Source organism: Artibeus jamaicensis, unplaced genomic scaffold (assembly GCF_021234435.1).
Source record: "Artibeus jamaicensis isolate MK-2021 breed Jamaican fruit bat unplaced genomic scaffold, CSHL_Jam_final scaffold_474, whole genome shotgun sequence".
Taxonomy (NCBI): Eukaryota; Metazoa; Chordata; class Mammalia; order Chiroptera; family Phyllostomidae; genus Artibeus; species Artibeus jamaicensis.
Genome location: NW_026522046.1, coordinates 37,155,732 through 37,183,309, shown reverse-complemented (window position 1 = coordinate 37,183,309; position 27,578 = coordinate 37,155,732). Strand labels below are relative to the sequence as shown.

At 40.5% G+C, this 27,578-nt stretch overlaps 1 protein-coding gene across 6 annotated transcripts in view; it reads left to right on the top strand.

Annotated features, from left to right (window-relative positions):
- APP (amyloid beta precursor protein) overlaps positions 1–27,578 on the top strand; it is a 236,498-nt gene that overhangs the window by 174,156 nt on the left and 34,764 nt on the right. For all 6 annotated transcript variants that reach the window (XM_053657546.1, XM_053657544.1, XM_053657543.1 and 3 more), the window contains 2 exons: positions 4,195–4,323; positions 5,162–5,261. In XM_053657546.1, the coding sequence (XP_053513521.1) occupies positions 4,195–4,323; positions 5,162–5,261 (229 nt within the window). The remainder of the gene's footprint in view (positions 1–4,194; positions 4,324–5,161; positions 5,262–27,578) is intronic.

Sequence of the window (27,578 nt, the reverse complement as noted above, 5' to 3'; positions counted from 1 at the left end):
AATGCCAGTAAAACCAGATTTTAATGTTAATACATAAAATATTTAAGTTGTGAAATAAAGGAAATTTAGCAGAAAAAAAGTTATTACTACTTTCAGAAGATGTTATGATTTGAGAATGATTGAAATTATACACATAAAATTTTAAAACATGTTTTTAAATTTAGTTACTATCAAATAGCTTTATGATGAGCTACTAAATTCTTAGTGCTTGTTTTTCTAATATTAACAATCCTCTCAAATATAAGTATTGTGAAAATAGTAAGTTACTTTAAGAAATATATTTCTATAGGATAGCAGGTATATTTTCCCTATCATTTCTATGTGTTTTTGTGTTTTTAATTAAAATTTTAAGAAATTTCTATGTCCTGAGAAAATGAATGAAATAAACTCCCTAAACAAATGAGATTCTCTGCTATTCTGTGATACATGATTCAGTTCTAGAGATAAACCTTGGGAATCTGTATTATGGCTAAAAGTTGTAAAGACAATTGTTTCTCTTTTTTTTAATGAAATGTACATCAATCAGATGCCAAAGGTAGTGCTGTGTGTGTGTATATGTGTGTGTGTGTGTGTGTGTGTGTGTATTATCCAGAGAAAATGAAAATTAAAAAGTGTAGGGAAATGTTACCTTTTTTCTTAACTAAAAATATTTATTTTTTTCTGAGGTGTAGGCATAACCACCGTTTTATTTGGTGTGATTTCTGCCTACTCCAACATAAGAGCTAATCTGATTTTTGCATTTTTCATTTCCAAGCATAATTCTTAGAAATGTGTTTGCCTGATTAAATCAACCGAGCAGAACCCCGTAATTCATTTATTGAGGGATCTGGTGATGTCTCTCTGAATCATCTCATGGCCTGAGGGGCAGGCACTGGGAAGAAAAGGTTCGTGTTTACATAGAGGCACACACACCGTGCTCTGAGCTCACATAAACAAGGATGAGGTCATCGCTTCCTCTTAGGGCCCATTGTTGCTGCAGGAGCTTTGTTCTCTGGGAGGAGAGCGGAAGCCGTGCAGAGAGAGGGAGGTCTGGGGAGCTGGGAGAGCCCAGCCTGCCAGTGCTCATTGTCCTGCGGGAGGGATTTTGAGCTGGACCTTTGGAATACATTTCTGAAGCATATAAGAAATGTTGGTATTAAATGAGATAAGCGATTTTAAACAAGTGAGCAGACTCACCATTTAATTACCCATCTTCCTAAAAGATAAAGATGGATTTAGGACTGGAATCTGTGACTGTCACTTAAGCCTGACTTTGAGCTAATGCCTTTAATCATTTTCCAGTAATCCTAAACGGATTGACAGAGGCCCTTCCTATCTTGCTATTTCTCCTCCCTTCGGTCTGCCTACAATAAGCCAAAGTATAGCGGAAGTGTCAAAAACCCAGGGCAGTAATTGAGAGATATTGTCTGAGCTTCCGAGAAAGAGAAATCCAGGCAAGAACTCTTGTAACATACTGTTTTTAGCCATTCAGTTGTGTATTTCTGTTTTCAGCGCTGTAAGTTACTTTGTAGAACTGTCTTTAGCTTGGCCCCTTGGAGAGTTTTCTTGAAAAGCAGGATGACTCGTGATGAGGAGACTGGGCTCTGGAGCCTACGCAGTGGGCTACCTGTTCTCGTTTCTCCACGACTAGCTCTGGGACTGAGTCTGTAACCAGTGCCACGCCCTCAGTGCCTCGTTGCTCCCTCTGGGAAGCAGCATCAGCCTCTACACCTGTCCTGGGGTTGGCAGGAAGGTTTGGTGAGTTACTGTGCCTAAAGCGCTTCAAACGTGGTCTCATTCCTGTTAGCAGTCGATAGGTTACTGTTTAGCAGAGAGAAAAGCAAGGGGGGGACGGGGAGGCAAATAGTGAGCAGAAGAAATAAGTGTGTATTCAATACCCCCTGTGGACTAAGCATTATGCTTGGTAACTAACACAGACCATTTTTAATATTCACACTGTATGAAAGATACTGCTGTCTTAATTGCGTAGAAGAGCAAATTGAAGCTTACCTAATTTTGAGGCTCATTCATTTTAAAGTTGATGTTTACGTTAATAATTAGCTTACAGGCATGGGTGTTGTTTGTGATGGTTGTAAGAGAAATTGCCTCCCAGTTCTCTGATTTGAGATTTAGCTTAAAGCCATAATGCCCAAGGCCATTGGAGCCATTATATCCTGGTGCTTGTGGTCCTGGCAGTCCTTTCGGGGCAAAATGCCTCATTGGAAGCATCTATAGGTGACTATCTGCTCCCCAATTTCCCCCCCCAAAAAAATAGAAAAGAAAGTTACGATGTAAAGTAATCTTTATGTGTAATTGAATTATTTTTATATTATTTCTTTTTTAAAAACCCTTTAAACAATAAAGCCTTTTCAAGGGAAATAAATGGAGTAGAGCAACAGAGAGCGTGGAGACAGCTGTGTAAATGAAGGGCAGGGACATCATGAATAAACACAATTAGTTGCAACCCTTTTTGTCTCCAGCTTTGAAAGTATAATTGCAATAGTACTAGAGGGAGTTTTGAGGCCTCGGTTTCAATAACAAGCAAGCGTCCAGGGTATGTAATATCCTGATCGCACAGTCGTGCATATAAAATATCCCTCACATTCAGCAATAGTCAGCCCTGAACTACTGACCTTTTACAAATTACCTTTTTCAAATTACGCATGCAAATTTATCATCTTTGAAGGACATATATACGTAGTTTGTCAATTGTTACCTCTTACTACTTTTCTTCTTCTAAAATTGAAAAGACCATTCTCGGACCTTTTGTCATTGCAACCATATATCACAGTGCAGGTAAGAATGACGTGTGGCAAGCTTTGATGTCTGCCGCTGCTGAGATTATGGAGAAGAACAAAAGAAATAAGTAAGGCAGAGGAGCACAGCCTTATTTTCTTATGATTGCATGTATTTATTGGTTTCCTTAAGCATAGCAGTGTGGCCTGTGGAGGACACTAAGCTCGCTGCTGAGCACGGAGCAGGCTCTCTGAGCCAGGCTCTGTGTATCATGATTCCTGATCAAGAAAGACCAAACCTGGTTCTTGAAGATCTCACAGTTGAAGAGGGTACTCAGAAACATAACTAATTTAATAGACTTTGTTCAGTGCAATACCGGGGATCTGCGTGGCCTCTCCACGGGAAGAGGAAGAACACAGAGGAAGACCACTTACACCTGGGATGTCAGAGAGGTGGCCCCTGGTTAAACCAGCAAAAAGGAGAGGGGGAGTCACACCCCATAAGCTCTTGCAACCCCTACCTCTGACCCCACCCCCATGCCTGGGAATACTATGCCTTCCAGCAGATTTTCAAGGTGCCCAGGACTCGTTACTTAATAATTACTGAGTTTACCCAACTGGCCAAAATTCTATTCTTGATATAAACTTCTATTGATTATTTTGTTGTTTTTGTTGTTTTAATGAAGAAGAAATACGTGTCTTTGGAAATCATTATAAAATCACATAGTCAATGGAGTCATTAAAGACAAAAGAGGTCTTGTCCTTTGTTTTATGAGAATGAATGCTTTCGAGTAAGGTTGGAATTAAAATGGAAACAATCAGAAAAATATAAAAGCACTTAAGAAGAAATTAAATTGTTGCTGAAAGCATTAGAATCCAATGGCATAGGAAGAATTTAATTAAATTTCAAAGTAAAATAACTACAGTTTCACATTGGAAAATCTGATGTCTCTTAGAGCTTATCGAGTATTTCTTGGCCTACAAATTAGCAGTGGTTAAGTTGCCTATTGTTTTCCTCATTTTGATTATTATACTGTTACATGCTGCTTATGGTGGGATCATTTGAGCAACATTACCGCTGAGATAACCATTAAGACTGTGTGTTAGTACTGTGGCCGCATGGGCCTCTGTATGTTTGGGTGAGAAGAGGAAACGACAGAACTTAAATCCAGCAGATCGACAGTCTACTCCCCATACAGAAGAATGCTGCTATGTAAGAAGAAAGTGTTGATTCAGGAGGACAGTCATCATATACATAAATATTAAATGACCTTTTACAAGTGAAAAGTGACCGATGAACTAAGCAATTTCCCGTTAGCAAAGGAATGGTATTAATGTTTAGAATGGGGAATTGCAAAGAGAGGGTTCCCAACGCTTTCACACAGGGGGATGAATGAGTGGGACCTCTGCCCCAGAGCCACCGGAAGAAGCAGTACTTTTGCACAAAGTTGACGTATTTTTTTCCACTTTTCCCCAACAGCCTCGTCATGTGTTCAACATGCTGAAGAAGTATGTCCGTGCCGAGCAGAAAGACAGACAGCACACCCTAAAGCATTTCGAGCACGTGCGCATGGTAGATCCAAAGAAAGCGGCTCAGATCCGGTCCCAGGTAAGCACAGAGCAGGGGACTGCCTGCACTTGGCGATCCCATGTTCTTGGTCTCTGGGTCAGGTCTTACTTATTCCCAGAGTAGCTGTGGTGTTAGGCAGCTACTCTTTAGTACCCAGTAAATTCTGAAGGCTTGACTTAGAGCACCGTGGGGTTTGGCAATTTCTGAATTATTAATAAGGAACATAAAAAATCTTCAGTGTCTACTGCTACTGATTCTCAAAGGAGCCATTTAAATCTCTGATGACTAAAATGAAGAAAACGAAAGGTATATAAAGCAAAACCTCTGAAATTGGTTCAACTAAATCGTGGCAGGCAATCAGAAACTCACAGTGCTTGGGAGTAATGGGAGCCTATCATAAATACATTTTATGCTTCTCCGTTCCCAAAGGAGAATCTACCGCTGGAAATCTAAAACTGTACGTTTCTTTCAACTGAAGAATTCAGAATACATCTATACTTTGTTTCATGAAATATCCAGTAAAATTAAAACGTATCCTCATCTATGTACAAATTTGCAAAGCAATGTAATTAGGACATCAGGGGTTATTTAGGGACCTCCCTATTAAGAACTAGAGTTGAATGCAATGATCCTTTTAATGGGCTCTGCATTTTATGGTTGCAAGCATACAATATAAGGGGAAATTTAAAGCAGCACTAAAGTGAGGGAACAAACAGTGGGAGAAAAAGGAAAATGAGGGTGCCCTTTCAGGTTAAAAGTTTCAGCAGTGTTTTCCCAGTTTCATTTTGAAGTTTGTATCTGTCTGTGGTGCTTGGTAAGGAAAAAGAACGTCCTTACTCCAGAGATGGTTTACCTGGAGCTGTGCCCTTTGGTGCAGGTGATGACACACCTCCGTGTGATTTACGAGCGCATGAACCAGTCCCTCTCCCTGCTCTACAATGTCCCTGCGGTGGCCGAGGAGATTCAGGATGAAGTTGGTAAGTAAGCTGTTCTTTCGGTGTCGTGCATAGCCACATGTTTTGCTCCTGTAGCAGACGATCAGAGAACAAGTTCATCTGCATCAGCAGTCACCAGTGTCCTTGTATGTGGAAGGAGAAAGAGCAAATTCCTTTGAAATAAAACTCTGGGGAACAGAGATCTCACCTGAGCAATTGCATCAGGTCTTAACTATTCATTCTTTAAACGTGGGGGAAGGTGACGTGTGGTATGTTTGTGCAGTGATGAGCCGTTTATTGGCTTTCACTTCTCAACAGTTTTCTTCCAATTTTGTCAGTCTGGTAAATATTACCTTAGGGTGCTTTGATACTTTACAGTGTAATGAAGACAACCATCTTTTTATCTTTTAATGCTTTATTGTTATAAGCTTTGAGAGGTATTACATCCCCATTTCATAGATGAAGGAGCTCAAACTTAACAATTTAAGAAACTTTCTCGACTACGTCACAAACATCCTACTAAGTAGCACAGCAGAAGCACAAAACTGTGACTTCTGATCTTGAGGTTATTGTTATATTCAGTAACTCACATCTTTCTGGGAACCTCTCCCTTGCCCCCCTACCCACAGTAGCCATGATGATTGTCTGAACCACATTGTTGTTTAAACATAATTAAGTGATATGCCCACTGTCTTCTATGAAGCTTTTATTATGAAGTAATCATACACTCATAAGAAGTTGGAAACATAATACAAAGTCCATTGTATACTTCACCCACATTCCTGAATAGTAACATATTTCAAACTATGATACGTTTTCAAAACCAGGATATTGATATGTGTGCCCAGTGTCTTTTATGACCCTAGTTGTCCTAATGACATCTTTAATATTTCATGTAAGTTCTCCCATCTCTCTTTTTCCTGGAGAAGGGAGTAAAGTATCACATAATTCTTCACAGAGCCCCCAAATGCCCGTATCTATTTCACTTTACCTCACAAAAGTACATAGATGGCAATTACTATAGTGAATCTTTCAACATAAAAGAAATGTATGTAGCCCTGGAGATACGATGTATAAACTCTCAGCAAATAAGCAATATGTATGTGCTATGTGTCTCTCTCTCTCTCCATAGATGCGGCTTATCTGAAATCCGCACAGCCAGGGTGTTGTAGATGGGTAGACGCATAAGAATTTCTCCTTTCAGTTGTCCAAAACACCTGCATTTGTAACATTTTGTGCCAAAGCTATTCTACTCTTTCTCTTCTAACATACTGCCTTGTAAATGTTGTTTGTATTATTATCAGTGTTTGACAGATGTCAGAGTATGATGGATGATTAGTACTTTTTATTAATAAACCTAATACAGTCTACTACAGGTTACATGCATTGAAAAGAAACTATATCATCTAAATTTTTGTTCAAAAGAGGAGCTCAGTGCTGAGCAAGCTCTCAGGGTACTCAGTAGAGCTTTTAAGTCTACACCATGGATTGGAGGCAGGATTTCCAATTAATTTTTAGCTCTATTAAATTTCCCTAAGAATGAAATATTCTTGTTAGATGTATTTGAAGGATAGAAATGTGTAAGGATTCTTTAAAATACTGTAGTTTAAATAAGTGTAAGAAAATCAGTAAGTTATAAAGGGACAAAAATCAAAGAAATCACATTCTTATGAACTGAAGCTCAAATCTTCTAGATGAATGTATCTTTGCCTTATAGCTTTCCTAAGAAGCTTCCTTTCTTTCATGTATATGGGACTTCATTGAGGTGTTGCCAGTAATCCCAAACTGTAGAGGAATAATAAGCCTCTGTGAAGGACTAGACAGTTGATGACCACTAATAATTCACTCTCACCTAGTAATTATAGTTGACTCTTTCTAATTAAATTACCAGGACTTTTTATTCAGCAAGAGAGTACTGAAACAGTGGCCACTAATGAGTCACCCTTCCACAGAACAGATGGCGATTCAGATGTCTGGAGTGTTGCAGAATGCCTAAGAATAGGGTCACTTTATTTTTAATGTTTTTGTCATTGTCGATATACTAAACACCAAATTCTGAAAGATAATCTTGTTTAAAAAATCTTTCTGGCCTCCATTTTTATTTTTTTAAGATTTTATTTATTTAATTTTAGAGGGGAAGGGAAGGAGAGAGGGAGAGAAATATCAACGTATGGTTGCCTCTTGTGAGTCCCATGATGGGAACTGGCCTGCAACCCAGGCATGTGCCCTGACTGAGAATCGAATCGTGGTTGCTTGGTTCCCAGGCCCGCACTCAATCCACTGAGCTACACCAGCCAGGGCTCTGGCCTCCATTTTTAAATGGCTGTTTCCAAAAGAAAGAGAAGCTTGCAATAATGAACTTCCATTAAACAGACGTGTGCTCCATTTGAGCTTCTAACAAAGTTAAAGAAAGAAACCTCCCTGGGGAGAGTGGCTTTTATGGACTGCAGTCTTCTGTGGTTATTTTTCATCTGAAAGAACATTTAAAAATAACTCACTTTCAAAGTAGGAATATCCATAAAATAAGAGCAGCATGGGTGCTGATTGTTTAAGCTGAGGGTATTTGGAAGTTCTCTGTAGTATTCTTTTTACTTTTATGTTTGAAATTTAGCATGATAGGTGTTGCTTTTTAGCTTGCTTTCTAAATGGGATCTTCACAGACTTCCTCTCATTTATATCTTGTGCATTTAATAGTTTCTAATTAAATGCTTTGTCATTAGTCTGACCTGTGTTTATCTGCCTTTTTGTGTATAATCAGACTTTAGATTTAGAGTCAGTTCTGTGCAAATAGGAAAGACGATAAAATACAGAGCCACTTGCAAAAGGACAAGATCTGAAAGTACCTATAAATGCATGCTTTTAATGTAAAAGTTTGTGCCAATAAATGTGGGCAGTTAGGATGTGTTAATGCAGTAAAACATCTATATTAAATGGAGGGAAATACAATGGTTTAATTAAATAAGAGTAACAAGTGCTCTTGAGATGAAGTCTTATCCCAGTCTGAGGAACTGCCAGTGTCTTTAGCGATGCAGGTGTATCTGCTGCAGTTAATTTTTGCTCCCATTCGGGTAGAATTCTCTGTTGTGGATGAATAAAGAAGCTAGCCACACTAGAAAGAAGGAAGTGTGAGAGTGGGAATTGCCATCCGATTACTGAGAACAGCAGAGTGTAACTGACTAGAGCGTAGGATCCATCAGAATTCTGTTCACAAACTAGACCCGAATTCGTAGGTCTGATAGCCCGTCTACTGAGTCCCAGTGACATAAGCCACTGTTTCTCGCGTGTTTCTCTAAGTACAGTCAGTGTGTATGGAGAACTCATCTGTTCTTCTTGAAATGTACTCATTCTGTGGTGTTAACTGAGTTCTCCCAATTGTCCTGTCCTTATCCATGGTGCCTTCCTCTCCCTCTCCCATGATTTCTTCTAAATCTCAAGGCATCTATATTCTGCCCTTGGTATTCATAGGATCCCTGCCATGTACACGCTCCACTTTAGTTCAGACCCTTATCTCTCCCGCGTGAGTTTCACAAGGCCCCGAACTCTGGCCATCCTGCCTCCCGTGGCACCACGGCCCCCTCTACCCAAATTCGTCCTCTTCAGGGCTGCCGGAGCTCCCGGCTTAAGTGCAAGTAAAATCTGTACGTGGTTCTTTCTTGCTTGAGAAGCGCCCTTCAATCCTCAACTAAAATGCCCATGTTCCTATAAACTTTTGACTAATTTGCATAGAGAATAAGAGAGAAGAGATGGCATTTGAGTGACAGCCAAGTCGCAAAGCAGTGAGTGTCTGTTACTGAGGATGTTGACGGTCCAAGTTCTTTTAGAAAGTACACCCTCAAGGTCCAGGGCCATAACATAAAGATGTGGCAGACGGTTTGAGGAAAATTGTAGACTGACCTTCATTTCACAACCCATTCACGGAACCAAGCCCTGCAGCACTGGGCCATGCCCACTTCAATAGGGGTTTTCTTGTAGTCCGCACAAATGCACACGCATGAGCTAACGACAACACTGGTGAGTTCAGTGATAACACCCCCTACCTACAGCCGAAGAAACTGGGCTTTAGAGAAGGGTCAGCAACCTGCCCTTAAGAGACAGTTAAAGTGATGGAAGTGGAATTGGGGCCAAGATTGGCATAAGTCCAAAAACTCATGCTCCTTATGTTTTCCGTTCTCCTCTGTTGGGTAGAATTTTTGTCTCCTTAGCCTCAGCGTCTAAAGCACTGTGCATCTACCTGTGATACAGTACTCTGCTTGGTGCTTAATTATTTGTTTGCATGTCCTCCAGCACCCATCCTTGGAGCTCTTCCAGGCCATGTCTTGGTCATCTTTGCATCCTCAGGATCCGGCCAAGGGCCTGGTGCTTTCTAGGTGTTGGAGTAATCACACACAAGGTTGAAGAACTGCCCAGACTCTGCAGGGTAGGCGCTTCTCAGGCTGATCGGGTGGACCCCCAGAACCCTGAAGACTCGCATGAGCTCCTTCCTTAGCACTAGCACAGAGCAGCACAAAGCAGATCTTCCCACGGCCCCAGCATTCTCTGAAGCCCTGTTGATCAAGCCAACACAATGGGTGCAGTCAGCAAAGGCATCAAAACAAAAAATAAAGCCAGAGTTCCGAGGGCAGTCATTAGTAACATTTTCTAATTGTTGTGTGTCGTATCCGTGGCACTCTATTGTTTGGTCCTCTGCCCAAGTCACGTACATGGGCACTTGATGTTTCAAGCGCATCATCCTGTGTGACGGTCCTGACTGCCACAGTCTACACTGTTTGTTTTGTGTACTTCACTGGTCTGTGCGATTATCAAAACGGCCCTATTATTTGTTCTATAAAAACTTGTCTTTTGTTAATAATAATTTTTCAGTTAAGTATAAAATATTACGTGTAGGTTCCCAGGCACAGTTTATTAATGTTTCCCTTAAAAGAAAAACAAAAGTTATTTGCATGTAAATTATGAACTTTTCTTACAAAGGAGGCTTAAGGCATTGTTTGTAAAGGGAAAAAATTCCCTTATTCACTGAAAGTAGCTCTTTTTTTATTCAATGAATGATAGAATCATTATTTTAAAGAAAATATACCTCCTCTTCGATGTTTGTGTTCTTTTTAGTCACTTTTGAACCCTTCAAAAAGGCGGAATTCCTTTGTTTCTACTGTTGTTTGGCTCAAACCTTTGCTTTGTCAACTTGCTGTTTCAAAATGATTGGACTTCTTCGCCCTTCGTAGTCTTCCTTAAATCTATGCTAAACAGATTCTGTTTTCCTCTCTCTACTGGCACCAAGGCTATTTATCAAAGTGCTTCATTTCGCAGCTACCTCAAGGCTAAAAATACTGCAGCGCTCCATGCAGAGACGGCTGCTTCACAGAAATGCTCTCAGGGCAAATTTATGAGAAAGACAGTAGGAAGGAAAGGGAATGGAAGGCACCATTGTTACACTCCGTTTTTTTTCTCTTAGCGTTCAAAATTAATCAAAAACATGAATTATTATAAACCAGATGTTGGAAGGATTTCTGGCAGAGCCAGTCCATGGTGAATGGGGCAGGAACTGAAATACATGGCAGACGATCAAGGAGCTTGTGCTAATGAACAAATGCTTAGAATTTCTTACTCCATTTGACTGTGGTCTCTTGATAAAATTTTCTACTCTTTCGGGGGAAAACACAGCATGCCGATTTCAAGAACAGTGTTTCCATTCTCTGTTCTTAATAAATCCATTGGTTTGGGGATTTAATGAATTCAAAGTAGTCTGTGTTTAAACTATCCTATTCACAGCACAAGCCAGATGAACAAAATGGAACATTCGTTACTACTGAGAATTTTAAGTATCCTTATGTTTAATGGTTACACAAGGAATGGTATCAACCAGAAAAGAAATCGTAAAAGTAAAGAGGGAGTTGTTAACCTATTCTGCATTTATTGTTTGTTTTTCCTAAAAAATTACATTTATGGGTATGTAGATTTTATATTTTACAGCTGATTGAAGTATTTGGAAACAAGAACATCTATTGATATCATACATTACCAAAGACGTGTTTCTTCTTTGGTTTTATGGTCGTTTTGATGCTCCTCTTCATATTTTCTACAGTATTGTTACCTGAATTAGAGATACGACCAAGGTTTGTTTGCCCACCTCTCCATGTATATTGCCCCCCTATTAGCAGAACAACAGACTCTTCCAAAATATAGCCACTAATTTTATTTATCTTTCTACTAAAGTACAGTTGACCTGTAACACTGTATGGGTTTCACGTATGACATGATGATTCAGTGTACCGTGAGGCTGGCTAACATCCGTCTCTTTACATAGTTACCAACATATTGTTTCTCTTATTTGAGGACTTTGAGGTTCTACTCTCTTAGCAACTTTCAAGTATGTCGTACAGCACTATGAATTGTAGTCACCAACTTGCACCTACATGCCCATGACTGGCTTATTTCATAGCTGGCAGTTTGTCCCTTTTGGCCCTTTACCCATTTCACCTCCCCTCCCACCAGTCCATTCTCTGTTATCTACGAGCTTGGTTTCTGTTTGCTTGTTTGATTGCTTTGTTTTTTAGATTCTACATGTGAGTGAGATCATGTGATATTCATCTGTGCCTGTCTGATTTGTTTTACTTAGCATAATGCCCTCAAGGTCTGTCTGTGTTGTCACAGTTGGCAAGATTTTCTGTATTTACAGCTGAATAGAATTCCGCTGTGTGTGCGCAGTCGTCCCTCGCTGGACTCATAGGTTGTTTTTAAATCGCCGCTATTGTCAATATTGCTGCAGTGAACATCAGGGTACATGTACCTTTTAGAACCAATGTTTTTGTTTTTCTCAGATAACCCAGAAGTAGAATTACTGGATCATATGGTAGATCTATTTTTAATTTTTTGAGGACCCCATGGTGTTTTCCCTAGTGTCTGCCCAAATTTACATTCCCACCAACAGTGCACACGTGTTCCCTTTTCTCCACGTGCGTGCTCTTCCTGGTTTTCATTCGGATATTTCTGTCAGTTAGTGGCGTTGAGCATGTTTTTGTGTGCATGTTGGCCATCTCTATGTCTTCTTTGGGAAAATGTCTATTAAGACCTTTGGCCCATTTTTAATCAAGTTTTTTGTTTTGCTGTTGTGTTGCATGGATGCATTCTTTATGTATTTTGGATATTAAACCTTCTTCAGATATATGATTTGCAAATACTTCCTCCCATTTTGTCCTATGCCTTTTCATTTTGATTTCCTTTGATGTGCAGAAGCTGTTTTAGTCTGATGGAGGTTCACTTATTTATTTTTGCTTTTGTTGCCTTTGCTTTTGAATTTGGATCCGAAAATCTGATACCAAGATCAGTGTCAGAGAGCTTACCACCTATATTGTCTTCTAGGAGTTTTGTGGTGTTAGGTTTCACATTCAAGTTTTTAATCCATTTTGAGTTCATTTTTGTGTATTATGTAAGGCAGTGGTCCACTTTCATTCCTTTGCATGTAGCTGTCCAGTTTTTCCAACACTACTGGCTGAAGAGCCTGTCCTTTTCCCATTGTATATTCTTAGCTCCTTTGTCATAAATTAATTGGCCATATGTGTGAGTTTACTTCTGGGCTCTTCTGTCTCATTCCATGGATCTATGTGCCTGTGTTTATGCCAGTCCCATGCTGTTTTGATCACTATAGCTTTTTAGTGTAGTTGAAAATTAGGGAGCGTGATGCCTCCAGCCTTTCTTTTTCCTCAAGGATGTTTGGCTATTCAGGGTCCTTTGTGGTACCAAACAAACTCTTATTTATAAATGAGAAAATAAAAAGTCATTGTGAAGTGAACTGCCATATGAGATTACATGACAACTGCCATTTTAATCTTCACAGTTGGGAACTATATTGTGACGTTAGCATCCAAGTTTTCTGATTTGTTGACTGCCGTGTGCATGTGTCTCTAAACAGCAAGGTACTGATCTGTCTACATCAGTGAGTTAACGCTTCAGACCCAGCTGGTCTGTAAACGGTCTCAGCCCTTAAGCATTTGACTCGCCCACAGTGGCTGGCTCGGTGCTTTGTGTACATTTAGTGCTCTCTGTACATTTTTTGATGTGATAGTCAAGCCATCTTCTTTCTTTAGGAGTTTAGGTATTGAATCTCTGGATGTGGTGTATGTATCATCCAGATAATCTGGGGAAGTCATCAGTAAGGTCCTTTAAAAGTTCACATTTCACATGATGTTTAGGAACTATTGACATAAATTATGTGTGAAAACAACATCAGTTTTTCTGAACAATGTCTATAGTTTTCTGGCAAATACATATTTTCTGAATTTCTAATCCATAATCGTAAAGGAAAAGTCATTTTTTTAATATATTAAAAAGAATACAGTTTCTAGGATGAATGAAGATTAAAGGTTTCATTTAATACAAATAAGCTTCCTCTGTATTGTTCTGGCAGACAAATTATAGGCATTAATATACATAAATTTGTGTGGTATATTGATCTTGTTTCTTGTGATCCAAATGAATACTCACAATCATTAGATGGTTTAAGTATCAGCTAATTCGCTCACTTCACATCATTGTGGTGGCTCACTATGGATTATTTTTTCTATCTAAATAAATAAGTGGGATCTATTCAAATCCTTTGCCTACTTTTTAATTGGAGTCTTTACCTTTTTATTATTGAGTTGTAAGAGTTAGTAGTATATTCTGGGTACTGGACTGTTAACAAATATATGATTTGAAAATATTTTCTTCCTTTCTATAGATTGCCTTTCACTTTCACTTTCTTCACATCATTTGAACACACAAAATTTTAAAACTTCAATCAAGTTCAATATCAACTGTCTGTTGTTGGTGCTTTTGTTTTGGTATTATATTTAAGACCCATTGCCCAGTTCACGGTCAAAAAGATTTGTACCTATGCTTCTTTCAATGAGTTTTATAATTTAGATCCAACAGTTAGACCTTGGATTCGTTTCTAGTTAATTTTTATATGTGGTATGAAGTAAGGGTCCAACTTGATTTCTTTGCATTTGGATATTACAAGTCCCAGCACCATTTATTGTAGAAGACTATCCTTCCTGCCTTAAATGGTCATGGCACCCTTGTTTAAAATTAGTTGGCCAGAGATGCCAGGGTTTATCTCTTGACTGTCAGTTCTATTATTTTATCTATATGTTGATCCTTGTTATAGTACCACACTGTTTTAATTACTGTAGCTTTGTAGAAAGTTTTAAAATCAGGAAAGTCTATTTAGATTCTTTTTTTAAAATTTCAAGGTTGTTTTGACTATTTTAGGTGTTTTGCTTTCCATATGAAGTTTCAAGTCTTTTCTTCCCTATTTCTGCAAAATAAAAAGAGGGGAGTTGGCATTTTAATAGGGATTGCATTGGGTCTGTAACATAAATTTGGGAACTATTGCTATTGTAATTTTTAATGAAATTTTTATAACACTGTAACTATTTGAATAGATATTCACTATCAGATGATTCTACTTGATCTTATTTAGGAAGGCTAATACTTAGAAGTGACAGGAAAATTGATTTAGCACACTGTCACTTAATGATCTGAATTTTGATGAGATTCGAGCAAATGTCTTTGTGAGGTTGGCCTTGAATCATGACTGTGACAAATCAGTAGTTATGTCTGTTTTCATGCCATTCTGTTATGGGGGTGCGGGTGTATTCCCACCACATGGGTGAAACCTGAGGCGGTGCCTCCCACAGGCTCTGCTGATTTCTGGGATGATTCAGTGTGGTTCTGGGTTGTTGGTTTTTTAATTAACTCACCAGCTTTTACGTATGGTCCTGTAATTTGAATCAAAAGCCAAAAAGGAATCCTAACTAAAATGATTGGGGAGGGAAGTCAGACCACAGTGGTGGCTGCTAGATGCTTCCTGGCATGGAACCCTGCAGCAGATGTGTCCTGATTTTATTTTTGTGGAGTCTTGGGAACAGGCAATGATTTCAGACTGGGACAGGGCTCTGGTTATTTTTTTTTTCACAGGCAGCTGCCTGCAGGGCTCATATTTAAAAAGAAGGGAATAAAAATGATAGTGATCGGTGCCATCCTAAGTACAGAGACACATTCGGACTGAGACGAATTTTTAAATACATCCACAAAGACTTAAGTGGGAAGGGGAGGAATATGTTCGTTCCCACGTGAGACAGTTTGGAAGGAATGCTAATTTGCACCTTGCCATTCAACTCGAGTAAATATCGAAGTATTTGCCAGATAAGCCCCATTGCTCTGGTTCACTGTTCTCCTGTCACGCGTGCTGTGGGCTACTCTAGAAAGTCAGTCATAGACAGTGGAGTGTAATAGCTCATCAAAATTAAGTGATCAATCTATTAACTTGTTTCAAATTATGAGCCATGTGTCCAAAGGAGTGTTGACTCCATACAAATCACAACACCGTTCAGAGTCTTGTGGGCTTGGAGTGAGAAAGAGATGGTCAAAGGACCAAGACCAGGCTGTTTCTTTTATTTCAACCACTGGTGACACATCCGTTGACCTAAGGCAGTGGATTTAAAATAACTTGTACGGGGTGTTGTTTTTTGTAAATATTCATTTACACGTGTCGTGGAAGCTTGAGTTCAGTCCTATTTATTTCTTTGAAACAGCAAAAAATGAGCACTTGTATCATCTTGTGCAAGTCTCTGTGTCTTCACTTTTACTTTGTGCAGCATTTAGATGAGTCTGCCCAGCCCTCGAGAGCAGATAGAGGGGACGTGTGTTCAGCTTCCTCTTGACCATTGAACTTGATAAAGCTGCCCCTAAGGCTAGTAGAGATCAGAGACATTAACCTCTTACAGGAGGAAGAAGGGGCAGCTGCAAGTCTCAGGCCACTTGCAAGCAGTATCCTGAGCCAGCCTGGCCTTGGCAAACTATTCATTTCTTCTCTCCCAGAGGCCGTAAGAGTGACGCAGAGCTCAGAGGCTACAGCTCCTGAAGCTTTGCCAAGTTATGAAGGAACTTCCTGGGGCGTGAGCGGGGATACAAAAGGGAACATATCACATGAATATGATTTTGCTTATTAGCATTTCGTACCGTTTTTAATCAGGAAGCTAGAAGCAAACCAAATTTCACATTCCAGGTTTTGGGCACAGGGTATTGCTGTTTGAAATTCTAAATTATTTATTTTTTTGCAAAATTCTGTCTTTACATTTTGTTGATGGTTACTGAGCCTTGAAAGAAGTAAAATGGGTTTATTCTCAAATGAGAATCAATAAGTTTGACATAACGGGAAGTTGCCAAACATGCCCTCTTTGATGTGACATACACTGAGGAAAGTCATGTATGTGGCTGGGCTTGGAAGTATTAATCCCTCATAATGTGACCACCCCGGGTTACATTAAAACTCTTTTGTGCCTAGCCCTGGCTGGTGTAGCTCAGTGAATTGAGTGCGGGCTGCGGACCAAAGGGTCACAAAGGGTTCAATGCCCAGTCAGGGCACAGGCCTGGGTTGCAGGCCAGGTCCCCAGTGGGGGCCACGTGAGAGGCAACCACACATGGATGTTTCTCTCCCTCTCTTTCTCCCTCCCTTCCCCTCTCTCTAAAAACAAATAAATTAAATCTTAAAAAAAAACTTTCTTGTGCCCGATGATGACAAAATATACTTCTTGCTGTGTATAAGTTTCCAATAATGCCAATATATGAAACTCTGTTAATAGCTATAGTTATAAATTATATTTAACTTATGTTTATATTTAATTATATTATACTTATAGCTATAAATTATAGCTATAGCTTTATATTATATTTTATATTATAATATAAATTATATATAATTTACATATTATATATAATATAATACGTGATGTTATATACTAGTATTAATATTTATATATTTGTGTATTAATATATTATATATAGATTATATATTACATTATATTGTGATTTTATATTATATTCCTAATATCAAACTTTTGTTAAACAAAGGGAGAACCAACTTCTGCTCCCACCGAGTGGCACTAGGCGAACGTGTTAGTCCTCAGTCACCACTCTGATAATATGTGAGCCGTAGCAGAGGGTTTCGGAAGCATCTATGTGGCGTGCGCCTCAGCAGCACATACGCTGAATTGGAGCAACTCAGGAACGGTTCACAGGGCTCTTGCACACGGAAGAGATGCAGATTCGTGCCGTGTCCCCTATTTTTATTCTAATTATATGAGTAGTCTAGAGTAAGGATTTATAGAACCTGAAAGTCGAATGGTGGTTGGTTGTCAGGGCTTGGGGTGAGGAGTGGCGGTGGATGGAGGGGGAGTCAGTGTTTAAAGGGTACAGTTTTGGTTTGGGGAGATAGAAAAAGTTCTGGAGCTGGTGGTGGTGGTTGCGCAGCACTGGAAATGGACCTGATGCCACTGAACTGCACACTTGGACGTGGTTAAAATATGAGGTTTATGTTACTTTTCCACATCTACCACAGTAAAAAAGGACGTGTGTGTGTATGTGTGTGTGTGTCTATATGTACTCCTGTCATTTGCCATTGTGAATATAGCAAGGGGATCCCAGAATTCATCAAGGAGTTTGAATATTCAATAAGTATTTCTTAAATGGCTTGCATACATCAGAATCTGTGCTCATCGCCAGATATACTTCAGGTACAGGACACAGTCTTACCTCCATCTCCTGGGGAGACTCTGGATAAATGCAGCTGAGAAGAAGGCTGCACTCAGTGGGCTGAGGAGTGTGGATCGCCATGTCTCTGAGCAGCAGGTACTGTCATCTGACAGCCGTCCCTTGTGGCCACCATCGCTCACTGAAGATTATTAGAGAAGGTGGAACCTTAGTTCCAAGTGGTTTGGCCACATTGTTTCAGAGGCTCAGGGGACTGTGACCTATGCCCAAGGTCACACATCTGGTTAAGTAGACTACCAGCTGAATCTATTCTGATGTCTCTGGTATTTGTTCCACCTCCCTGCTGATGCCAAGTTAAACAAAACTGGGTATTGGAAGCTATGTATTCAGTTCAGCAACTTCTCGCTGAAAATGTTACAGATGCAAGAAATGTCCCTCCTTTAGCATTATTACTCAGCAACTCAAGGCTTCATTATTGCTCAGGAATGCGATGCTTCCCAAGCTCAAAGACTCAACACCCTTGAATACTGAAGTCAGCATTATGGTGTTTATGAAGGACATATCAGCTACGCTGTGCATTTTACAGGATTTTTGTGTTACACTGGCATTCTCTGTTTTCTTACAAATCAAATGACAACAACTGCCTTCTGTATGATTATTGCCATTAGATTTTTCTTTGCAAGAAAAGCAGAGATTTTCCCTGCAAGCCCGAGGCTGTGATTCTCAGCCAGGCCTTAACTGGATGTGAGGGGTCAGACGTGAAGTGCTTGGCTCTGTGAGTGTCAGTGGCTGAAGCCCTTCAAATCCCACGCGTCACTGGGTCGTCTCCGGAGCCATAGCAGGGCATCATGTTCGTGACTCCACAGGCGCAGTCCCCTTGTTTGCCACTCAGATGTATTTAGAAAAGGGAATAACAGAGGGAAGAGGGAGAATTTAATGAATGGTTTTATGGATATTTTTTCTAAGTTTGTATTATTATTCGGTTGTCTTCTTTTTTGATGGCTGACTTAATTCCTTTTTTTTTAAGACTCATTTGATCCTCTAAGTAAGCCTGGACAGGCAAAGCAGATAGTTACTCCTTTTGTTCTTCTTCATGAGCCTGACCTTCCAGGAAAGCTGGTATTGTGTCCACCAGGACATACCCTGGTTACATTTATTTCTGCCGCTCCATCAGTCTGCAATGCCCATGCCCAGTCTTGGCCTATGGAGATCCTGTTCAGGTTTCAGAACCCCAAATCGCATGTCACCTCCTTTTTTAAATGTTTGATTAGCACAAAGCCTCTGAGTTTTTATCATAAAACATATATTACATGTGTCTACTGTTGTTTTGTTGTATGTGTGTGTTAACTAATTGCAGCATACTTAATTGTGAGCTCTCAGAGGCTATGAGTCAAATCTCATGTGCATTTGTGTCTCCTACAACAAATTATTGAGTGTAAATGAGTACAAATACTTGTCTTCAAGGAATTCTTAAGAGCAATGGGTCTCAAAGCATGGACCTTGGTCCAGCAATGTCAGCATCTCCCGAGAACTCGTTAGAAAGTGCACCTTGTCTGGTCCCGCTCTTGACCTCCTGAATCAGCATCCCTGGGCCGGGGCATTAGTGATCTCTTTTTCAACAAGCTGTCCAGGCAACGCGGATGCACTTTGAGAATTACTGATTTAGAGTGTATTCAACTTACAAAAGGTGGATAAGCAACCCAGTAATTCAGTCAAGCTTACCTCTACAGTTATGTTCTCAATCCACATGATAAAAACGATATGCCACAAAAAATGTGTCAGGTGAAAACCTAAATGATTTGTATCAGTATTCGACTATCTAATATGATGACTCTGGTTCACTGAAAAAGATAATTTCTAGTAGTCATAGTGGAAAAGATGAACACATTTTTGTAATTAAAAGTACAAATCAAAATGTAATTTTTTACTTATCCAGTTGATGGTTTTTAAAAATGTGGCATACACTGTTAGGACATGAGTAAGTGAAAGGAGATTTCAGAAGCTGCTGATCAGTATATGGGTATAACCTTTTTATGGGACTATTTGACTCTACCTAAGAAATTAAAACGTGAAGTCTTTTCTGATTCAGCACCATATTTTTACGGATACACTGAGCATCTGTGGATGGAGGCACTTCTTTGTGCCCTTGCATACTCCCCAGTATCAGTATTTTTGGATAAGCATTGATTGCTTTTAAATAACTGTAAGGACAAATGTTGTACAACCGACTTAGTTTCCCTTTCCCGGCCTCCTGTTTAGTTTATATTTCTCTCAATTTTGGGGGTTCAGTGTCCTAAAATCATAAGGAAATTAAATTAAATGCAGCATTTCAGGACACTCAGATGGCAATGGTCTAAGCCGCCAGTCTGAGTATCATCAGTGAAACTCGTAGGCCATCTGTGTTGTTCTTCCGGGATTTTAGATTCTGTCTAACCCTCCAGTTCTCGGTTTCTCTGGAATTCTTGTAAAAAGGAAGGAAATACTTCCAAAGACGCCATTGCTGTCCTCCCTTCCTATTCATTAGGGTAGCTGGTGTCAGTCGAACGAGTTCTGCAAGTTCTCAGCAATTTTTTTTAATACTGAGAACAAACATTTGGAGCAATCCAACCAAATTTAAGTGTTTTGAGGATAGTAACTTTAATATAAATAACCCCTCAATTTTCTGCTAAGAGTCAAACTTGAGTACTTTCCAAGCTTTTGTTGGCAATGTCAGTTGGGAAATATCAGAGGAAACCAGGGGGAGGAAAGAAGCTGTTTCAAAAAAAAGTAGGAATAGGATGAGGCTACAGGAAGCATCTTCTTACGTATGGGAGCCCCGCCAGAATGAATTTAGAGTTCACAGGCTAAGTCTACTTCATCCCCCTCACCTTCCTTCTGGCAGAAATCTGATTTCTCAACACTTGAGTGCCTCCTTTCCGTCTTAAGGGAGAAGCCTTCTTATACCTGAAGTACCTGCTTCAGGTATAAGAAGAGAAATCAAGGCATGACTGTGGATATACTATAATAAAACACAACTATTCCCTGTCCCCCCAAATAGGCCCAAGTAGCCTATCTGTTGATTAACATGGCACCCATACATAAGTCCAATATTGTATGAAAATACGAGAGACTTTGCTTCCTCGGTCTCTCTGATATGAAATGAGGAGATGGGTCCTTCCCCTCACTCAGCGTGGCCCTGTGTGCACTCTGCTGCTGCTAACACCTCCTCAGTGGAACAGGAAGGTGGAGCAATCGGACCTCAGTTTTCAGAGTAAGGATTCTGGGTGATTTCATGGCTCGATTGAACTCAGAGACTCTGACCACAACATAAAAATGGTCAAGGCCCAAGGTGTTCAACACGTCTTGCCAAGACCCTTCAGAAATCAAAGGAGGTCTTTACATGCTTGAGTGTGAAAAATATAATGCTTTTTCTTAAAAAAAAAAAAAAAAACCTCAGCAGATTTGGGAGCCCTCTGTGGAGAACTGAGTCTCAGTATTTTAGTTTTACAGGAGGCCTTGTTAATTTGGGTTTTAGGTCCTTGGAACCCACCAATGGGGAATGCTAGTGTGACGTCCTGATTAACTGCACTCATACCTTGAGCCTTCTGCACTGCCCGGTGTGATTTCTGCACCTTTATGCCATCAGCCAATAGGCAGAGAGGAGTGTCTGGCATTTGCTGATGTCTTTGGCTTGGTTGCTGTAAGTCATAGGATGTGAAAGGCAGCTGAGAGCTCATCTGAAATTCTCCTAGAGAAAAGTGCACTCCCTGTGGAAATTGTTCTGGAAGCCATTTGTTGTTTCTGAAAGTGTTCTTGGGGCCAAGTGAAGCACAATAATTTAGAGGGATTGTTACTTAAAAATTCAGATTCCTGGATCCCAGCTCAGATCTACAGAAATCTTCATTTTCCTTATCTCCCCGGGGGATTGTCCAGAAGTTTTAAAATTCACCATTATATGAAATAGCAAAAATATAAGGATTCTTAGAAATTTAGATTACGTTTACATTGTTCTTGAACAAAGAATAGCAATTGTCATTGAAAATTAATATATTCTAGTAAATTAGCCATGTGCATTTCCAGTAGTGCTTATTTCCAAAGCCGTGATTATATAAAATATTTATTTAGATGTGACAGAGTTGATGGCTCTATTTTATTTATCCAAGTTAAAAAATAAACAGCACAAACATAGAACAGGCTTCAGTCAGAAAATGTCAGACCTCATAATATTTCCCGATCTCCTACTTTATTTGCTCTTTCAGAAATTACAAATCTACCCTACTTAGCAAAATTATTTCCTCCGTCTTTAGTTTCTTTGTATTATAATACTGGTGTTGTACTTAAATTACCCATTTAGACTCTCTTCAATTTCAAATACTATTTTAATAAGGGATGAAAGGGAAAATGATACAGAATATGCCTAAAGTTGTCAACCTTCTGAATGACAAACAGTAAAAGCTTCATCTTGGAGAATTATCACGGAGCCTAATGTTAGCCCGGGAAGCATGTGTCTTCTTAGAGAATTGACAAAAATACTATCAAGGAAGGGCATGCTGAGTACCAAGTTGCTCTGTTAAGTAGTAGTATGCATATTTTGTGGGTTATGCAGGAAAGCAGATTAGATTCCTGTGCTTCTTAAAGTATCTCATATAGTGACTTGGTACAGAACCATATTTAATCAATCACCTCTTGTCCCTCCCCCACCCCAAATGAACAGACCACATAACTGGAAATGTCCTGGACACTTGGAAAAACTGTCATTTGGAATTTTTTCTCACCATTCTGGAAGCTGGGAGTCCAAGATGGAGGTCTCCGCAGATTCCTTCTCTCCCGGGGCCTCTCTCCCTGGCTCGCGGGTGGCCGCCTTGCTGTGTCCTCACGCGGCCTTTTCTCTGGGCATGAGTGAGAGCGCTGTCTGTTGTCTCTTTGTTTTCCAGCTATTGGATGAAGGTCCCACCCTTAAGACTTTATAGAACTTTAATTACCTCTTCAAAGGTACAGTTTGAAGGTACCTCTCCAAGTACAATTACATTGGCCTTGGGGCTTCAACGAATTTGGGGGGAACACAGTTCAGTCCGTAACAGTTGGCCACATCGAATAGACCTAATGTAATCCCTCTTCCGTATTCATCACCCCTCATCTGTGTAGCGGGAGAGGGTGGTTTCTTTATCCCCTGAAAGTCAGAGGAGGCCACCAAAGATACTTTTCCTGCTCCTGCACCCTGTCCCTGCAGCCGGGTGTCACCTTAGCAGCCTTCGCTCTGCCTGTACGAACTTCAGATTAAAAACCTCTTTCGTATATAAATATACTTGACTTGAAGAGATTTGATGGATTTTTAAAACTTATCTTTTTGCTAATTCATCTGTACTCTTTCAGACTCGATTTTTTTGTTAAGATCACCTTGTCCAATATGAACCCAAAAGTAATATCGATGTGCAGAATTCTTCCGATGATTCCAACTGCCCCCGCTCCACTCAGTTTACTCTCAGAGCATAGGTATGCCGTCCTGTCATCACCCTGGAGTTAGTAAACCTTCAACCAGCCAGCCATTGGTCATGCCTTCTGCTGCCAGGGACGACTCAGCTTCTGGCTTCTCACAGAGGATATGACATAACCTCTGTCTTTGACACTGAGGCCCTTGCACTTCCTTGCTGAGCTTGAGAGTTGACAGCTGGTGTCCAAAATTCCCATAGTCTTAGCAGGATAAGACCTGGAGCCCTTGATGGTCAAGAAAGGTGGGGGGAGGGGCAGTGTTCCCTGCGGAAGAGTGTTGGAAGACAACAGCTGAGACAGCAGCTGAGAGCTGCAAAAGAGGAGCATTTAAGTCTCCACTGAAACCCTCTGGTGTTTGGAGGGTGAGCACCTCTGCATTGATGGGGCTGTTAAACTCTTAGATCAGAGTTATTTTACTCCTGTCCTCTATCTACATGTCCTAGCCTTCAATGAAGAGCTCACTAAGAAACCACACTCAGCTCCACTACAGTGATTATAGGTAGGAGCGGTTATCCTATGAGCAAATGGTTAATATCACTTATGGACAGTGTAATTAACGTCTTAGGGAGGCTGTAACAAATTACCACAAACTGGGTGGCCTTAAACAATAGTTCCTTCTCTGCATCCATGTCAATCTGGAGGGTAGAAATAAAAAATCAGGAGCCCCACAGGCTGCTCTCCCTCTGAAGGCTCTGAAAGCGAATCTGTTCCATTTCTCTTGGGTTTCTGGTGCTGCCTACCATCCTTGGCGTTCCTTTGGCTTATAGATACGTCCCTGCCATCTCTGCCTCCATCCTCAGGGTAGTCTTCTCCCTTTGTCTCTGGCTCTGTGTGTCTGTTCCAGTGTGATCACGGGTCCACCTTACTGCATTAGGGTCTGCCTTCCTCCATATTGGCTGTCTATCTCAGTCTAGTGCGATCTCATCTTTACCTGATGACAGGAGCAAAGATCCTGTTTCCAAATGAGGTCACGTTCACAGGTACCAAGACTTCAGCATATCTTTTGGGGGAACACAACTCAACCCATAACAGGCAGTTTCTTTTTCTTTCCCTTGACTTCTACAAATTTGAAGAATTGTCCAAGTTTCTTTCGGAAACATTATCAAATTTAAGCCAAAGCTACTTGTCTTGAATTGATGACCTCTTCCTTTAAAAAAAATAATTTCCATATTTAATTGGTACAAATTGTGAAAAGCTTTAAATGCTTTACATTTGCTCGAGGCTGATTAATGAGTAAATTAGTAAGCCGTGGGTGTTTTAATTAGCCAGGTTTAATTAATGTTTACTGCACTTGGAAGATGAAAAGACATGTATAAATGCACTGTAATGTGAATCATTTTTAAATTTGTTGTTGGAACTTCAAGTACGTTTGAGTAAAGATCACTTATATCACTAGAAAAAAAGGAGCTGTTGGAGCACTGTGGTAATGAGTAGAGAGCGCTCTAAATTTTGAGGTGAATTAGTTACATATCATCAAAGATGATTGTGTTTTAATACTGTATATTCAGAAAAAGGTATATTTTTATCCAATTCTATAAAAAGTAAAGACTAGAAATCTCAGATCAAAATTGATGATTATATAGCGTATCATAATTTTGGATGAAGTCTGGGTTTTTGCCCCTTTTTTTCTTTTGTCCTGAATTGAGACTTTTTCAGGGCAGGGTAAAGGTGAAAAAAGGTGAACTGTGCTGAGATGAGAATAACATTTTTAAGCAATGTCTTTAAAGAAAGGAAACTGCTAGGAATTCTTGTAAATTTTCTTTTTTTTTTCTTTTTAAATATTTTGTTTGTTTGTTTGTTTTTAGGGAGGGAGGAGGAGGGAGTAAGAGAGGAAGAGAAACATCAATGTGTGGTTGCATCTCATGTGCCCCCTACGGGGGACCTGGGCCACAACCCACGCTTGTGCCCTACACTGGGAATCAAACCAGAGACCCCTTGGTTTATAGGCCAGTGCTCAAATTCACTGTGCCACTCCAGCCAGAGCAAATTCTTGTAAATTTTGAACTAGAAAAGCATCAGGGGTTTGGATGAGGTCGGGTGCTGAGGCTAGGAAGTGATTAGAAGGAAAGACTAGGGTAAGATCTCCCCTGTGAAGCCAGAAGCTGAGCCTCATGGAGAACAGTGGAAGGGGTTGCCCATCCCTCGTGGGCGAAGAGGTGTCTGGGGGAGGTTCCCACAGGGTCCGGGGAACACACCTTCCGGCACCAGGATCCCTGGTTCACGAGGCAACTGAAAGCAGAGCTGGTTCTGCTTTATTTTTCATCTCCTACACGATTCTCTCCTTTGTTCTTTGCAGAATAAAAAGAAAATAAGGTTACTTTTTTAAATCACCCTATGCATTCTAATATTGAAATGATTTTTTTTAAACCCCATAAATTTTTAATTTGTTTATTGCATTTTTTGCACTTCCATTTAGTCCTCTTTCGACCCGCTCCCCCAGCATTCGCTCACCACACTGTCGCCCACGCCCATGAGCCCTTTTTTCTTTTTGTTCAATCCCTCCACACACACACACCACCCCCCCCCCCCCCGCTGTCATCCCACCCTCCGTCTATGAGTCTGTCACCATTTCCCTTGTTCGGTTTGTTCATCGGATTCCACGTGTGAGTGAAATCATGAGGACCCGTGACCCTGTATTGGGGTATGAACCACTCTGCCTCCTCCTTGCAGTCAGTTCTAACAATAACCAGCAAGATGCTGTAAAGAATTTTCATCAAAGGTGCGGGCACTTCACTGTGGGTGGAATTATTCATTCTCTAGCAGACTTCAATATACAATAAATGCCTGAATTTAGTGTATAAATAAATCTAATCTCAGGGGAATCTAATGAGGGCTTTTTTTTCCCCCAAAACCCCTGCAAAACTCTTCTAGAATCTGGAAAACTCCCATTTTCATTCCAGCGCTTTCTTGTGGGCCAATCCAGTGTAGACGTGAGCCGTCCGGGCCCCTGCTCTCCTTGGCCCCACACATTCTCACTGTGGTGTGGCAGGTCATTGCACGTTCAGCCCTGCACACAGAAAACCTGTGTTCCTGCCCTCTGTTTGCCCCTCTGGTGGACAAAACTGAGATCAAGAATAAAAGTATCACCAGCCGCCCGATAACATCTCTACCCCGTTCCATTACACCCTCCCTCCGCACCCTACCACCATCCAAGTAACGCTGTCCTTCCCTGTATCTCATCCTTCGATGTCTGTCTGGCTTTATCGCTCTAGTTACACGTTCTTGCCCACAATCTCCTTCCTCGCGCTTTAATGTTGACATGTTGCTTAACTGTCTTATAATACCCCTCCTTTCCAGTTCTTTTTACTGTATAATTTACCAGTTAATGAACTGCTGGCTCCTCAACCCATAGAATGCCATTGTCTGGACGCTGCTAATTGCATACTCCGGTGCAGGGGAGCGTGACCTTTTGCCCTCTGTATCCCACAAACTTCAAGTTCTGGCTTCTGTTGGAGCTGCTTCCTGTTCACTTATTTGGGTCCCGACAACCAGCAGAGTCCCAGCTTGTGACAGGTTCATCCTCAGTACCTTGGTACGTGCACTTACATCTACTTCGACAGCCCTGTCTCTTTCTTAGCAAATCTGTAACAGCACTATCCCCAGCTCAAAACCCCGAGCTTTTTTTTTTTTCATGTTTGTACTGTTCACCTGTTTCTCCTTTGTTCTTTGCAAAACAAGAAAAAATAAGGTTGCTTTTTTAAAAATCACCCCATGGATGCTAATATTGAAATGATTTAAGAAAAAAGACCCAAAACTCTTTTTGTATTGATTTAATCTTTATTCTGTGGAAACTATTTTTATGCCCATCTTTCCTTGGGGCCATGAGTTCTGAGTGAGAAAAAAATTTGCCTTAGTTATTTCCTGCACTGGCCTGGGAGATAGATGGTTGGATTACGGGAGGGAGGGAGGGAGGGAGGGAGGGAGGGAGGGAGGGAGGGAGGAAGGAAGGAAGGAAGGAGCTCATTAATTAATGATTAAATGGTTTTATTTTTCTTGGCTCCAGATTCTTTTCGTTAAAAAGTGAGTCCTTTCAGCCTCTCCGGCTCCTCCGCACTGTTAGGCCTCCCTGAACACAGACACTTTCCATCCACCTCCAAGCCCTGAATGCCGAGCACTCCCTGTCACCAGGTTCAGTTTCCCCGTGCATGGTTAAGTGATAGCATGAATCAGCTAACGCAGAAGAGAAAGAACCATTGCTCTTCTAGAATTGTGCACTGCAGAGCAAGTTTTGTGTTTAAAAAACACACAAACAGGCCAGTGTGCAGAAGAGCATAGAAAGTCGGTGCGGGTTTCCTTTTAATCTGCATAAATAAACGTTTACAACGAACTACCAAGTATACAAGCATGCTGTGATTGCTGCAG